The following is a 15,353-nucleotide window of genomic DNA, read 5'->3' as shown; positions in this document are numbered from 1 at the left end:
GGAGGTGTGGGGAGAGGGTGGGGCGGTGTGGGGAGAGGGCGGGGCGGTGTGGGGAGAGGGCGGGGCGGTGTGAGGAGAGGGCGGGGCGGTGTGAGGAGAGGGCGGGGCGGTGTGAGGAGAGGGCGGGGAGGTGTGAGGAGAGGGTGGGGCGGTGTGGGGAGAGGGCGGGGCGGTGTGGGGAGAGGGCTGGGCGGTGTGAGGAGAGGGCGGGGCGGTGTGAGGAGAGGGCGGGGCGGTGTGAGGAGAGGGCTGGGCGGTGTGAGGAGAGGGCTGGGCGGTGTGAGGAGAGGGCGGGGCGGTGTCAGGAGAGGGCTGGGCGGTGTGAGGAGAGGGCGGGGAGGTGTGAGGAGAGGGCGGGGCGGTGTGAGGAGAGGGCGGGGCGGTGTGAGGAGAGGGCTGGGCGGTGTGAGGAGAGGGCTGGGCGGTGTGAGGAGAGGGCGGGGAGGTGTGAGGAGAGGGCGGGGCGGTGTGAGGAGAGGGCGGGGCGGTGTGAGGAGAGGGCTGGGCGGTGTGAGGAGAGGGCGGGGCGGTGTGAGGAGAGGGCTGGACGGTGTGAGGAGAGGGCGGGGAGGTGTGAGGAGAGGGCGGGGCGGTGTGAGGAGAGGGCTGGGCGGTGTGAGGAGAGGGCGGGGAGGTGTGAGGAGAGGGCGGGGAGGTGTGAGGAGAGGGCGGGGCGGTGTGAGGAGAGGGCTGGGCGGTGTGAGGAGAGGGTGGGGAGGTGTGAGGAGAGGGCGGGGCGGTGTGAGGAGAGGGCTGGGCGGTGTGAGGAGAGGGCGGGGAGGTGTGAGGAGAGGGCGGGGCGGTGTGAGGAGAGGGCTGGGCGGTGTGAGGAGAGGGCTGGGCGGTGTGAGGAGAGGGCGGGGAGGTGTGAGGAGAGGGCGGGGCGGTGTGAGGAGAGGGCGGGGAGGTGTGAGGAGAGGGATGGGCGGTGTCAGGAGAGGGCTGGGCGGTGTGAGGAGAGGGCGGGGAGGTGTGAGGAGAGGGCGGGGAGGTGTGAGGAGAGGGCTGGGCGGTGTGAGGAGAGGGCGGGGAGGTGTGAGGAGAGGGCGGGGCGGTGTGAGGAGAGGGCTGGGCGGTGTGAGGAGAGGGTGGGGAGTTGTGAGGAGAGGGCGGGGCGGTGTCAGGAGAGGGCTGGGCGGTGTGAGGAGAGGGTGGGGAGGTGTGAGGAGAGGGCGGGGCGGTGTGAGGAGAGGGTGGGGCGGTGTGAGGAGAGGGCTGGGCGGTGTGAGGAGAGGGCTGGGCGGTGTGAGGAGAGGGTGGGGAGGTGTTAGGAGAGGGCTGGGCGGTGTGAGGAGAGGGCGGGGCGGTGTGAGGAGAGGGCTGGGCGGTGTGAGGAGAGGGCGGGGAGGTGTGAGGAGAGGGCGGGGTGGTGTGAGGAGAGGGCTGGGCGGTGTGAGGAGAGGGTGGGGAGGTGTGAGGAGAGGGCGGGGCGGTGTGAGGAGAGGGCTGGGCGGTGTGAGGAGAGGGCGGGGAGGTGTGAGGAGAGGGTGGGGAGGTGTGAGGAGAGGGCGGGGCGGTGTGAGGAGAGGGCTGGGCGGTGTGAGGAGAGGGTGGGGAGGTGTGAGGAGAGGGCGGGGCGGTGTGAGGAGAGGGCTGGGCGGTGTGAGGAGAGGGTGGGGTGGTGTGAGGAGAGCGTAGTGCAGAGCGGTGTGAGGAGAGTGCAGTGCAGAGAGGGAGATGCAGAGCAGTGTGCGTTTTTCGGTGCTGGAGCTGTGTGTCTCATGCTGCTCTCTTGTTCGGCTGCAGCAGGTTCCTGGGGGCTGGAGATCTTCCAGTTTTCTGGGGTCTCCGGTTTCCCCCTGTAGTGCTCAACCACCGTTTCGTGGGTGGTCACGCGCTGTCTCTTGTGTTCCCACAGCGCTCTTTCTGTACTGGGTCCTGGCGTTCATCTCTAAGACCATCAAGCTGGTGAAGTATTGTGAGAACGAGATTGGGGTCCACCAGCTGCGCTTCTGCATCACGGGGGTCATGGTGGTCCTGTACGGCCTCCTCATGGCGGTGGAGATCAATGTCATCCGGGTGCGGGTACGTCTCCACTGTTTCTGCTCTGCCGTGCTATTCCTGCTCCAGCTCTGCTGCGCTATTCCTGTTCCAGCTCTGCCGCATCATTCCTGCTCCTGCTCTGCCACGCTATTCCTGTTCCAGCTCTGCTGCGCTATTCCTGCTCCTGCTCTGCTGCGCTATTCCTGCTCCAGCTCTGCTGCACCATTCCTGCTCCTGCTCTGCCGCGCTATTCCTGCTCCAGCTCTGCTGCGCTATTCCTGTTCCAGCTCTGCTGCGCTATTCCTGCTCCAGCTCTGCTGCGCCATTCCTGCTCCTGCTCTGCCGCGCTATTCCTGCTCCAGCTCTGCTGCGCTATTCCTGTTCCAGCTCTGCTGCGCTATTCCTGCTCCAGCTCTGCCGCGCTATTCCTGCTCCAGCTCTGCTGTGCTATTCCTACTCCAGCTCTGCTGCGCTATTCCTGCTCCAGCTCTGCCGTACCATTCCTGCTCCAGCTCTGCTGCGCTATTCCTGCTCCAGCTCTGCTGTGCTATTCCTGCTCCAGCTCTGCTGTGCTATTCCTACTCCAGCTCTGCTGCGCTATTCCTGCTCCAGCTCTGCCGTACCATTCCTGCTCCAGCTCTGCTGCGCTATTCCTGCTCCAGCTCTGCTGTGCTATTCCTGCTCCAGCTCTGCTGCCCTATTCCTGCTCCAGCTCTGCTGTGCTATTCCTGCTCCAGCTCTGACGCGCTATTCCTGCTCCAGCTCTGCTGCGCTATTCCTGCTCCAGCTCTGCCGTACCATTCCTGCACCAGCTCTGCTGTGCTATTCCTGCTCCAGCTCTGACGCGCTATTCCTGCTCCAGCTCTGCTGCGCTATTCCTGCTCCAGCTCTGCTGTGCTATTCCTGCTCCAGCTCTGCCGCGCTATTCCTGCTCCACGGCGCCATTACTGCTCCACGGCACCATTACTGTTCCGCCCCACTGCTCTGCCCCTCTCAGCCGATTCCCTCTTGCTTCTCCACCATTTTCTTCCAGAAATACGTGTTCTTCATGAGCCCCCAGAAGGTGAAGCCCCCCGAGGACCTGCAGGACCTGGGTGTGCGATTCCTGCAGCCGTTTGTCAACTTACTGTCCAAGGCGACGTACTGGTGGATGAACCCACTAATCATCACCGCGCACCAGCGGCCCATCGACCTGAAGACCATCGGCAAGCTGCCCATCGCCATGAGGGCGCTCACCAACTATGTCAGCCTGAAGGACGCATACGAGGAGCAGAAGGTGAGGCCACGGAGTGGGGGAGGGGGCCTTGGAGTGGGAGGGGAGTCTGCGGAGCGGTAGGGGAGACCACGGAGCGGGAGGGGAGGCCACTGAGCGGGAGAAGAGGCCGTGGAGAAGGCCACGGAATTGGAGGGGAGACCACGGAGCAGGAGGGGAGGCTGAGGAGGAGAGGCCGTGGAGTGGAAGGGGAGGCCGCGAAGCGGGAGAAGGGGCCACAGAGAGGGAGGGGAGGCCACGGAATGGAAGGGGAGACGAAAGAGCGGGAGGGGAGGCCGCCGAGGAGCAGGAGGGGAGGCCGCAGAGTGGAAGGGGAGGCCGCGAAGCGGGAGAAAGGGGCGACCAGAGAGGGAAGGGAGGCCACGGAATGAGGGGAGACCACGGAGTGGGAGGGGAGGCCGCGGAGGAGCAGGAGGGGAGGCCATGGGGCGGGAGGGGAGGCCACGGAGGAGCAGGAGGGGAGGCCGTGGAGCGGGAGGGGAGGCTGCGGAGGGGAGGTCCCGGAGCTGGAGAGGGGGCCGCAGAGAAGGAGGGGAGGCCACGGAGTGGGAGAGGGCCGTGGAGGAGCAGAAGGTGAGGCCACGGAGGGAGGCCACGGAGCGGGAGAGGGGGCCGCGGAGGAGCAGAAGGCGAGGCTGCGGAGCCGGAGAGGAAACCGCGTGGGAGGAGGTGAGGGAGGGGAGGACCAGAGCAAAAGGTGAGGCCCGCAGAGCAGCGCTCCCTACAGCAGCCTCTCCAGTGGATGAGGAGACGCTGCAGAGGACTCTGCCTGCAGCACGGTGAGATCTCTGCTTGCTGTCAGTGACGCTGAGGAGCTGCTCATAGTCTACTCACAGCTGAGACTTGTTACATTGTATCCAGTGTGCACTGCCCGCACTGATACATTGTAACACACTAACTGCAGGACTGACTCACTGTAACAGACACACAGCTGTGTGAGCAGGATGAGATAATGAATGTCGCCTCGCTGACTGCAAGCAGAGATATTGTACCCAGTACATGGAGGAGCGCCTCATCCCACTTCTCATCCACCGCCCTTCTATAAATCTATAAATCTGTGGGGACCCAGGGGTTGATGTGGCCCCTGGGTCGGAGGTTCCTGCCCGGTATGTCGGGGGTTAATTTTTGTATCACCACACTTGGATATTTGGCGCTCGCTGCATTTTTCCATCCTGTGGTGCGATGCTGCTCTGAGCCGCAATTTACACAAGTGTCTGGGCCGCGGCCAATCAGATTTGGGCACAGTGTGTGGCTCACATCCAGGAGCGTGAGCAATGGGGGTGCTGCACCCGGGAGGGAGAGCAATGGGGGCGCTGCACCCGGGAGGGAGAGCAAAGGGGGCGCTGCACCCGGGAGGGAGAGCAAAGGGGGCGCTGCACCCGGGAGGGAGAGCAAAGGGGGCGCTGCACCCGGGAGGGAGAGCAAAGGGGGTGCTGCACCCGGGAGGGAGAGCAAAGGGGGCGCTGCACCAGGGAGGGAGAGCAAAGGGGGCGCTGCACCAAGGAGGGAGAGCAAAGGGGGTGCTGCACCAAGGAGGGAGAGCAAAGGGGGCGCTGCACCTGGGAGGGAGAGCAAAGGGGGCGCTGCACCCGGGAGGGAGAGCAATGGGGGCGCTGCACCCGGGAGGGAGAGCAAAGGGGACGCTGCACCAAGGAGGGAGAGCAAAGGGGGCGCTGCACCCGGGAGGGAGAGCAAAGGGGGCGCTGCACCCGGGAGGGAGAGCAAAGGGGACGCTGCACCCGGGAGGGAGAGCAAAGGGGTCGCTGCACCCGGGAGGGAGAGCAAAGGGGGTGCTGCACCAAGGAGGGAGAGCAAAGGGGGCGCTGCACCTGGGAGGGAGAGCAAAGGGGGCGCTGCACCAAGGAGGGAGAGCAATGGGGGCGCTGCACCCGGGAGGGAGAGCAAAGGGGACGCTGCACCAAGGAGGGAGAGCAAAGGGGGCGCTGCACCCGGGAGGGAGAGCAAAGGGGGCGCTGCACCCGGGAGGGAGAGCAAAGGGGACACTGCACCCGGGAGGGAGAGCAAAGGGGTCGCTGCACCCGGGAGGGAGAGCAAAAGGGGCGCTGCACCCGGGAGTGAGAGCAAAGGGGGCGCTGCACCCGGGAGTGAGAGCAAAGGGGGCGCTGCACCCGGGAGGGAGAGCAAAGGGGGCGCTGCACCCAGGAGGGAGAGCAATGGGGACGCTGCACCTGGGAGGGAGAGCAAAGGGAGCGCTTCACCAGGGAGGTAGAGCAAAGGGGGCGCTGTACCCGGGAGGGAGAGCAAAGGGGGTGCTGCACCCGGGAGGGAGAGCAAAGGGGGCGCTGCACCAGGGAGGGAGAGCAAAGGGGGCGCTGCACCAAGGAGGGAGAGCAAAGGGGGTGCTGCACCAAGGAGGGAGAGCAAAGGGGGCGCTGCACCTGGGAGGGAGAGCAAAGGGGGCGCTGCACCTGGGAGGGAGCGCAAAGGGGGCGCTGCACCAAGGAGGGAGAGCAATGGGGGCGCTGCACCCGGGAGGGAGAGCAAAGGGGACGCTGCACCAAGGAGGGAGAGCAAAGGGGGCGCTGCACCCGGGAGGGAGAGCAAAGGGGGCGCTGCACCCGGGAGGGAGAGCAAAGGGGGCGCTGCACCAAGGAGGGAGATCAATGGGGGCGCTGCACCCGGGAGGGAGAGCAAAGGGGACGCTGCACCCGGGAGGGAGAGCAAAGGGGGCGCTGCACCAAGGAGGGAGCGCAAAGGGGACGCTGCACCAAGGAGGGAGAGCAAAGGGGGCGCTGCACCTGGGAGGGAGAGCAAAGGGGGCGCTGCACCAAGGAGGGAGAGCAAAGGGGACGCTGCACCAAGGAGGGAGAGCAAAGCGGGCGCTGCACCAAGGAGGGAGAGCAATGGGGGCGCTGCACCAAGGAGGGAGAGCAAAGGGAGCGCTGCACCTGGGAGGGAGAGCAATGGGGGCGCTGCACCAAGGAGGGAGGGCAAAGGGGGCGCTGCACCCGGGAGGGAGAGCAAAGGGGGCGCTGCGCCCGAGACGTTTCATACTGACTGCTGAGCTGTGTATCTAATCCTATCCTGTGTGATACTGACTGATGGGCTGTGTATCTAATTCCATGGTGTCTGAGCAGCGCTCCGTCAGTGACCTCACCTGATGAGAGTAGTAGTGACCTCGCCTGATGATAGTAGTAGTCACCTCTCCTGATGAGAGTAGTAGTGACCTCGACTGATGAGAGTAGTAGTGACCTCGCCTGATGAGAGTAGTAGTGACTTCGCCCGATGAGAGTAGTGACCTCGCCTGATGAGAGTAGTAGTGACCTCGCCCGATGAGAGTAGTGACCTCACCTGATGAGAGTAGTGACGTCGCCTGATGAGAGTAGTAGTGACGTCGCCTGATGAGAGTACTAGTGACCTCACCTGATGATAGTAGTAGTCACCTCGCCTGATGAGTAGTAGTGACCTCGCCCGATGAGAGTAGTAGTGACCTCGCCCGATGAGAGTAGTAGTGACCTCGCCCGATGAGAGTAGTAGTGACCTCGCCCGATGAGAGTAGTAGTGACCTCGCCCGATGAGAGTAGTAGTGACCTCGCCTGATGAGAGTAGTTTGACCTTACCTGATGAGAGTAGTAGTCACCTCGCCTGATGAGAGTCGTAGTGACCTCACTTGATAGTAGTGACCTCGCCCGATGAGAGTAGTAGTCACCTCGCCTGATGAGAGTAGTAGTGACCTCACTTGATGAGAGTAGTAGTGACCTCGCCTGATGAGAGTAGTAGTGACCTCGCCTGATGAGAGTAGTAGTGACCTCACCTGATGAGAGTAGTTTGACCTTACCTGATGAGAGTAGTAGTGACTTCGCCCGATGAGAGTAGTAGTGACCTCGCCTGATGAGTAGTAGTGACCTCGCCCGATGAGAGTAGTAGTGACCTCGCCTGATGAGAGTAGTTTGACCTTACCTGATGAGAGTAGTAGTCACCTCGCCTGATGAGAGTAGTAGTGACCTCACTTGATGAGAGTAGTGACCTCGCCTGATGAGAGTAGTAGTCACCTCGCCTGATGAGAGTAGTAGTGACCTCACCTGATGAGAGTAGTAGTGACTTCGCCTGATGAGAGTAGTAGTGACCTCACCTGATGAGAGTAGTAGTGACCTCACCTGATGAGTGTAGTTTGACCTTACCTGATGAGAGTAGTAGTGACTTCGCCCGATAAGAGTAGTAGTGACCCTTTTCTCCGCTCCTCAGAAGCCGTTGGAGCAGCCGCACCGGACTCCCTCCATCTGGGTCGCCATCTACAAGGCGTTCGGCCGGCCCATCCTGCTGAGCAGCACCTTCCGCTACCTGGCCGACCTCCTGGGCTTTGCGGGGCCGCTCTGCATCTCGGGGATCGTTCAGCACCTGGGAGGCAACAATACCACCAAGGCAGATCAGGTAACGATGCAGTGTGACTGCTGGGACCGCGGAGAATCCCTCCTGCTGGGACCGTGGACAATCCCTCCTGCTGGGACTGCGGAGAATCCCTCCTGCTGGGACCGCGGAGAATCCCTCCTGCTGGGACCGCGGAGAATCCCTCCTGCTGGGACCACAGAGAATCCCTCCTGCTGGGACAGCGGAGAATCTCTCCTGCTGGGACCGTGGAGAATCCCTCCTGCTCGGACCGCGGAGAATCTCTCCTGCTGGGACTGTGGAGAATCTCTCCTGCTGGGACCGTGGAGAATCCCTCCTGCTGGGACCGCGGAGAATCTCTCCTGCTGGGACCACGGAGAATCCCTCCTGCTGGGACCGCGGAGAATCTCTTCTGCTGGGACCGCGGAGAATCCCTCCTGCTGGGACTGCGGAGAATCCCTCCTGCTGAGACTGCGGAGAATCCCTCCTGCTGGGACCGTGGAGAATTCCTCCTGCTGAGACCGTGGAGAATCCCTCCTGCTTGGACCGCGGAGAATCCTTCCTGCTTGGACCGCGGAGAATCCCCTGCTTGGACTGTGGAGAATCTCTCCTGCTGGGACCGCGGAGAATCCCTCCTGCTGGGACCGCGGAGAATCTCTCCTGCTGGGACCGTGGAGAATCCCTCATGCTGGGACCGCGGAGAATCCCTCCTGCTGGGACCGCGGAGAATCCCTCCTGCTGGGACTGCGGAAAATCCCTCTTGCTGGGACTGCGGAGAATCCCTCCTGCTGGGACCGCGGAGAATCCCTCTTGCTAGGACCGCGGAGAATCCCTCCTGCTGGGACCGCGGAGAATCTCTCCTGCTGGGACCGCGGAGAATCCCTCCTGCTGGGACCGCGGAGAATCCCTCCTGCTGGGACCGCAGAGAATTCCTCCTGCTGGGACCGCGGAGAATCCCTCCTGCTGGGACCGCGGAGAATCTCTCCTGCTGGAACCGTGGAGAATCCCTCTTACTGGGACCGCGGAGAATCTCTCCTGCTGGGACCGCGGAGAATCCCTCCTGCTGGGACTGCGGAGAATCCCTCCTGGTGGTGACACCCTGCGCCTCACTGTGATAAGTCTGTGACCCCTCTTGTCCCCCCAGGATCTTCCCAGCAGCCCCTTCATCAGCGTCTGCTTCCTCTCCTCCAAGGAGTTTCTGGAGAACAATTACGTCCTCGCCGTCCTGCTGTTCCTGGCGCTGATCCTCCAGAGAACCTTCCTGCAGGCGTCCTACTACGTGGCCATCGAGACCGGGATCAACCTGCGGGGGGCGCTGCTGGTGCGTGTGCGCTGTATGTCTGCGCCTGTGTGTGCAGTCTATTACTCCCTGGTGTCAGCCATTACTGGGGAGGATGTGTGAGTACACTGCTGTCGCTCCTGCTCTCTGGTGTCAGCCGCCCTGTCTTGCAGGCCATGATCTATAATAAGATCCTGAAGCTCTCCACCTCTAACATGTCCATGGGGGAGATGACGTTGGGGCAGATCAATAACCTGGTGGCCATCGAGACCAACCAGCTGATGTGGTTCCTGTTCCTGTGCCCCAATCTGTGGGCGATGCCTGTGCAGGTACAGCTCAAGTAAGGGAGCGTCCGCCGACAACCTCACACGTGCACACCGCCGAGTTGTCAGTGGTGATGGGTGGTCTTTCTCCTGCAGATCATTATGGGGGTCATCCTCCTGTACAAGCTCCTGGGGGTCAGCGCTCTGGTGGGCGCGGCGGTCATCGTGCTGCTCGCCCCGGTACAATACTTCATTGCTACCAATCTGGCGGAGGTGCAGAAGAACACGCTGGTGAGTGTGGCCCCGGCTGGTGACTGTGGCCCCGGCTGGTGAGTGCGGCCCCGGCTGGTGAGTGCGGCCCCGGCTGGTGAGTGTGGCCCCGGCTGGTGAGTGCGGCCCCGGCTGGTGAGTGTGGCCCCGGCTGGTGAGTGTGGCCCCGGCTGGTGAGTGTGGCCCCGGCTGGTGAGTGTGGCCCCGGCTGGTGAGTGTGGCCCCGGCTGGTGAGTGTGGCCCCGGCTGGTGAGTGCGGCCCCGGCTGGTGAGTGTGGCCCCGGCTGGTGAGTGTGGTGCCGGCTGGTGAGTGCGGCCCCGGCTGGTGAGTGCGGCCCCGGCTGGTGAGTGTGGCCCCGGCTGGTGAGTGTGGCCCCGGCTGGTGAGTGTGGCCCCGGCTGGTGAGTGCGGCCCCGGCTGGTGAGTGTGGTGCCGGCTGGTGAGTGCGGCCCCGGCTGGTGAGTGCGGCCCCGGCTGGTGAGTGTGGCCCCGGCTGGTGAGTGCGGCCCCGGCTGGTGAGTGTGGCCCCGGCTGGTGAGTGCGGCCCCGGCTGGTGAGTGCGGCCCCGGCTGGTGAGTGTGGCCCCGGCTGGTGAGTGTGGCCCCGGCTGGTGAGTGTGGCCCCGGCTGGTGAGTGCGGCCCCGGCTGGTGAGTGTGGCCCCGGCTGGTGAGTGTGGCCCCGGCTGGTGAGTGCGGCCCCGGCTGGTGAGTGCGGCCCCGGCTGGTGAGTGCGGCCCCGGCTGGTGAGTGTGGCCCCGGCTGGTGAGTGTGGCCCCGGCTGGTGAGTGTGGCCCCGGCTGGTGAGTGTGGCCCCGGCTGGTGAGTGTGGCCCCGGCTGGTGAGTGCGGCCCCGGCTGGTGAGTGTGGCCCCGGCTGGTGAGTGTGGCCCCGGCTGGTGAGTGTGGCCCCGGCTGGTGAGTGCGGCCCCGGCTGGTGAGTGCGGCCCCGGCTGGTGAGTGTGGTGCCGGCTGGTGAGTGCGGCCCCGGCTGGTGAGTGTGGTGCCGGCTGGTGAGTGTGGCCCCGGCTGGTGAGTGTGGCCCCGGCTGGTGAGTGTGGCCCCGGCTGGTGAGTGTGGCCCCGGCTGGTGAGTGTGGCCCCGGCTGGTGAGTGTGGCCCCGGCTGGTGAGTGCGGCCACGGCTGGGGAGTGCGGTCCCGGCTGGCGAGTGCGGTCCCGGCTGGCGAGTGTGGCCGCGGCTGGCGAGTGTGGTCCCGGCTGGTGAGTGTGGCCCCGGCTGGTGAGTGTGGCCCCGGCTGGTGAGTGTGGCCCCGGCTGGTGAGTGTGGCCCCGGCTGGCCCCCAGCCTGTTCCGCAGATTCTCTTCTGACTGCTCCTTATTTTCAGGATTATTCCACCGAGAGGTTAAAGAAGACGAACGAGATCCTGAGGGGCATCAAGCTGCTGAAGCTTTACGCCTGGGAGGACATCTTCTGCGCCAGCGTGGAGGAGACGCGGGCCAAGGAGCTGACCAGCCTGAAGACCTTCGCGCTGCACACCTCGCTGTCCAGTGCGTGCCCCTCATGGCCGCCATCCTGTGATGTCCGGGGGTCTCAGGGGTCCCCATCCTGTAATGTCTGGGAGATTCAGGGGTCCCCATCCTGTAATGTCCGGGGGATTCGGGGGTCCCTGTGATGTAATGTCCGGGAGATTCAGGGGTCCCTGTGATGTAATGTCTGGGAGATTCAGGGGTCCCCGTCCTGTAATGTCTGGGGGATTCAGGGGTCCCTGTGATGTAATGTCTGGGAGATTCAGGGGTCCCCGTCCTGTAATGTCCGGGAGATTCAGGGGTCCCTGTGATGTAATGTCTGGGAGATTCAGGGGTCCCCGTCCTGTAAAGTCTGGGGGATTCAAAGGTCCCCGTCCTGTAATGTCCGGGAGATTCAGGGGTCCCCATCCTGTAATGTCCGGGAGATTCAGGGGTCCCCATCCTGTAATGTCTGGGAGATTCAGGGGTCCCCATCCTGTAATGTCTGGGGGTTTCGGAGGTCCCCGTGCTGTAATGTCTGGGGGATTCGGGGGTTCCCGTCCTTTAATGTTCGGGGGATTCAGCGGTTCCCCGTCCTGTAATGTCCAGGGGTTTGGGAGGTCCCCGTCCTGTAATGTCTAGGGGTTTGGGAGGTCCCCATCCTGTAATGTCTGGGAGATTCAGGGGTCCCCATCCTGTAATGTCCGGGGGATTCAGCGGTTCCCCGTCCTGTAATGTCTAGGGGTTTGGGAGGTCCCCATCCTGTAATGTCTGGGGGATTTGGGGGTCCCCGTGCTGTAATGTCTGGGAGATTCAGGGGTCCCCATCCTGTAATGTCCGGGGGATTCAGGGGTCCCCGTGCTGTAATGTCTGGGGGATTCGGTGGTTCCCGTCCTTTAATGTTCGGGGGTCCCCGTCCTGTAATGTCCGGGGGATTCAGAGGTCCCCATCCTGTAATGTCCGGGGGATTTGGGGGTCCCCGTGCTGTAATATTCAGGTTATGTCGGAAGTAATGGAAGCATTGTCATGTGGAAATGATGGGGAAGTAGTGTGTGGAGTGAGAGCGGATGATGGGAGTTTAGGCCTCGGGGGTGGGGGGGGTTGCACTTTGCTGATGACTGTGGGATCCTTAGATCTCAGAAACTAGGTCATTAGAGAAGATGGGATGTACAGGGCGATGGTGCCACCCGCGGGCGAGAGCAGAAGAGTGCCCCATTATATCTGCGTACAGAGGATGTTGTGGCGGATCCAGAAGGGCTAATATTAACCCATCACTGACTCATCTGTATGCGTCTCTGCTGTAATGTGGATCTGATCTCATATTGCGCTGCCGACAATAGCCTGGGGTACTGTAACGCTGCCGACAATAGCGTGGGGTTCTGTAATGCTGCAGACAATAGCCTGGGGTACTGTAACGCTGCCGACAATAGCCTGGGGTTCTGTAACACTGCCGACAATAGCGTGGGGTTCTGTAACGCTGCCGACAATAGCCTGGGGTACTGTAACGCTGCCAACAATAGCGTGGGGTACTGTAACGCTGCCGACAATAGCGTGGGGTTCTGTAACACTGCCGACAATAGCGTGGGGTACTGTAACGCTGCCGACAATAGCGTGGGGTACTGTAACGCTGCCGACAATAGCCTGGGGTTCTGTAACGCTGCCGACAATAGCCTGGGGTTCTGTAACGCTGCAGACAATAGCGTGGGGTACTGTAACGCTGCCGACAATAGCCTGGGGTACTGTAACGCTGCCGACAATAGCGTGGAGTTCTGTAACACTGAAGACAATAGCGTGGGGTTCTGTAACGCTGCCGACAATAGCGTGGAGTTCTGTAACACTGAAGACAATAGCGTGGGGTTCTGTAACACTGAAGACAATAGCGTGGGGTTCTGTAACGCTGCCGACAATAGCGTGGAGTTCTGTAACACTGAAGACAATAGCGTGGGGTTCTGTAACGCTGGCGACAATAGCGTGGAGTTCTGTAACACTGCAGACAATAGCCTGGGGTTCTGTAACGCTGCCGACAATAGCGCGTGGTTCTGTAACACTGCAGACAATAGCTTGGGGTTCTGTAATGTTGCCGACAATAGCGTGGAGTTCTGTAACACTGCAGACAATAGCCTGGGGTTCTGTAACGCTGCCGACAATAGCGCGTGGTTCTGTAACGCTGCCGACAATAGCGCGTGGTTCTGTAACACTGAAGACAATAGCTTGGGGTTCTGTAATGTTGCCGACAATAGCGTGGAGTTCTGTAACACTGCAGACAATAGCCTGGGGTTCTGTAACGCTGCCGACAATAGCGCGTGGTTCTGTAACGCTGCCGACAATAGCGCGTGGTTCTGTAACACTGAAGACAATAGCGTGGGGTTCTGTAATGTTGCAGACAATAGCGTGGGGTTCTGTAATGTTGCAGACAATAGCGCGTGGTTCTGTAACGCTGCCGACAATAGCGCGTGGTTCTGTAACACTGAAGAAAATAGCGTGGGGTTCTGTAATGTTGCAGACAATAGCGTGGGGTTCCGTAACGCTGACGACTATAGCGTGGAGTTCTGTAACACTGCCGACAATAGCGTGGGGTTCTGTAATGTTGCAGACAATAGCGTGGGGTTCTGTAACGCTGCCGACAATAGCGCGTGGTTCTGTAACACTGAAGAAAATAGCGTGGGGTTCTGTAATGTTGCAGACAATAGCGTGGGGTTCCGTAACGCTGACGACTATAGCGTGGAGTTCTGTAACACTGCCGACAATAGCGTGGGGTTCTGTAATGTTGCAGACAATAGCGCGTGGTTCTGTAACGCTGCCGACAATAGCGCGTGGTTCTGTAACACTGAAGAAAATAGCGTGGGGTTCTGTAATGTTGCAGACAATAGCGCGGGGTTCTGTAACGCTGACGACAATAGCCTGAGGTTCTGTAACACTGCCGACAATAGCAGGGGGGTTTTGTAACTTCACAGAGTAACACACAGACCACCAGACCACCTCGTGCAGCAGCGAGGGTCGTGATCACAAGAGTTTACATCTATGAGGAGATGGGGAACACGAGAGGTGAAAGATACAAAGTTCTTGCATTGTACGGTCCGGCCATCAGTATAATAAATAAGGTGCTCACATAATGCTGCCTAACCGGCCAGTGTGTGCACAGAGAAGACACAGAGGACTGCGGAGGTGCATGGAGGGTGTGAACAGATGATAGAGGGTCCTTATTTTGAAGAAAATTCTGTTTGGACAAAACAAGTATAGTTAGATAGGCGAGGTGATAGGCCAGTCTGAAGAAATACGTTTTTAGGTCACTCTTAGAACTGTGGATATTGGGGATTATGGTAATTGAATTGTCCTGTGTAGTGTATTCCAGAGAGTTGTCGCAGTACGTGAGAAGTCTTGGAGACGAAAGTGGGAGGTTCGGATTATGGAGGATGTTACTCGTAGGTCAGCAGAACGGAGGGCACAGGAAGGGTGCTAGACTGAGATGAGGAGGAGATGTAGGGTGCTGCAGCACTGTGGAGAGGATGGGTAGGGTGGTAGACATGTGAGGAGGATATGTAGGGGGCTGCATTGTGGAGAGGATGGGAAGATGGTAGACATGTGAGGAGGATATGTAGGGGGCTGCATTGTGGAGAGGATGGGAAGATGGTAGACAGTGATGAGGAGGAGATGTAGGGGGCTGCAGCACTGTGGAGAGGATGGGTAGGGTGGTAGACAGGAGGAGGAGAGGTAGGGTAGTGCAGCACTGTGGAGAGGACAGGTAGGTGATAGACAGAGATGAGGAGGAGATGTAGGGTGATGCAGCACTGTGGACAGGACAGGTAGGCTGGTGCACAGTGAGGAGGAGAAGATGTAGGGTGCTGCAGGACTGTGGAGAGGACGGGAAGTTGGTAGACAGGGGAGGAGAAGATGTAGGGTGGTGCAGCACTGTGGAGAGGACAAGTAGGGTGGTAGGCTGAGATAAAAAGGAGATGTAGGGTGGTGCAGCACTGTGAAGAGGACGGGAAGGTGGTAGACAGAGATGAGGAGGAGATGTAGGGTGGTGCAGTACTGTGAAGAGGACGGGGAGGTGGTAGACAGAGATGAGGAGGAGATGTAGGGTGGTGCAGCACTGTGAAGAGGACGGGAAGGTGGTAGACAGAGGTGAGGAGGAGATGTAGGGTGGTGCAGTACTGTGAAGAGGACGGGAAGGTGGTAGACAGAGATGAGGAGGAGATGTAGGGTGGTGCAGTACTGTGAAGAGGATGGGAAGGTGGTAGACAGAGGTGAGAAGGAGATGTAGGGTGGTGCAGTACTGTGAGTAGGACGGGAAGGTGGTAGACAGAGATGAGGAGGAGATGTAGGGTGGTGCAGTACTGTGAAGAGGACGGGAAGGTGGTAGACAGAGGTGAGAAGGAGATGTAGGGTGGTGCAGCACTGTGAAGAGGACGGGAAGGTGGTAGACAGAGGTGAGGAGGAGATGTAGGGTGGTGCAGTACTGTGAAGAGGACGG

General features: G+C 61.1%; 1 protein-coding gene across 7 annotated transcripts in view; it reads left to right on the top strand.

Annotated features, from left to right (window-relative positions):
* ABCC9 (ATP binding cassette subfamily C member 9) overlaps nt 1–15,353 on the top strand; it is a 112,042-nt gene that overhangs the window by 49,263 nt on the left and 47,426 nt on the right. For all 7 annotated transcript variants that reach the window (XM_069762781.1, XM_069762784.1, XM_069762786.1 and 4 more), the window contains exons 5-11: nt 1,859–2,025; nt 3,017–3,259; nt 7,463–7,648; nt 8,748–8,924; nt 9,056–9,211; nt 9,302–9,436; nt 10,759–10,921. In XM_069762781.1, the coding sequence (XP_069618882.1) occupies nt 1,859–2,025; nt 3,017–3,259; nt 7,463–7,648; nt 8,748–8,924; nt 9,056–9,211; nt 9,302–9,436; nt 10,759–10,921 (1,227 nt within the window). The remainder of the gene's footprint in view (nt 1–1,858; nt 2,026–3,016; nt 3,260–7,462; nt 7,649–8,747; nt 8,925–9,055; nt 9,212–9,301; nt 9,437–10,758; nt 10,922–15,353) is intronic.

The sequence above is a fragment of the Ranitomeya imitator genome, chromosome 4, assembly GCF_032444005.1.
Source record: "Ranitomeya imitator isolate aRanImi1 chromosome 4, aRanImi1.pri, whole genome shotgun sequence".
Lineage (NCBI taxonomy): Eukaryota > Metazoa > Chordata > Amphibia > Anura > Dendrobatidae > Ranitomeya > Ranitomeya imitator.
The sequence above is the reverse complement of the archived record's forward strand: the minus strand, read 5'-3'. Positions and strand labels throughout refer to the sequence as shown.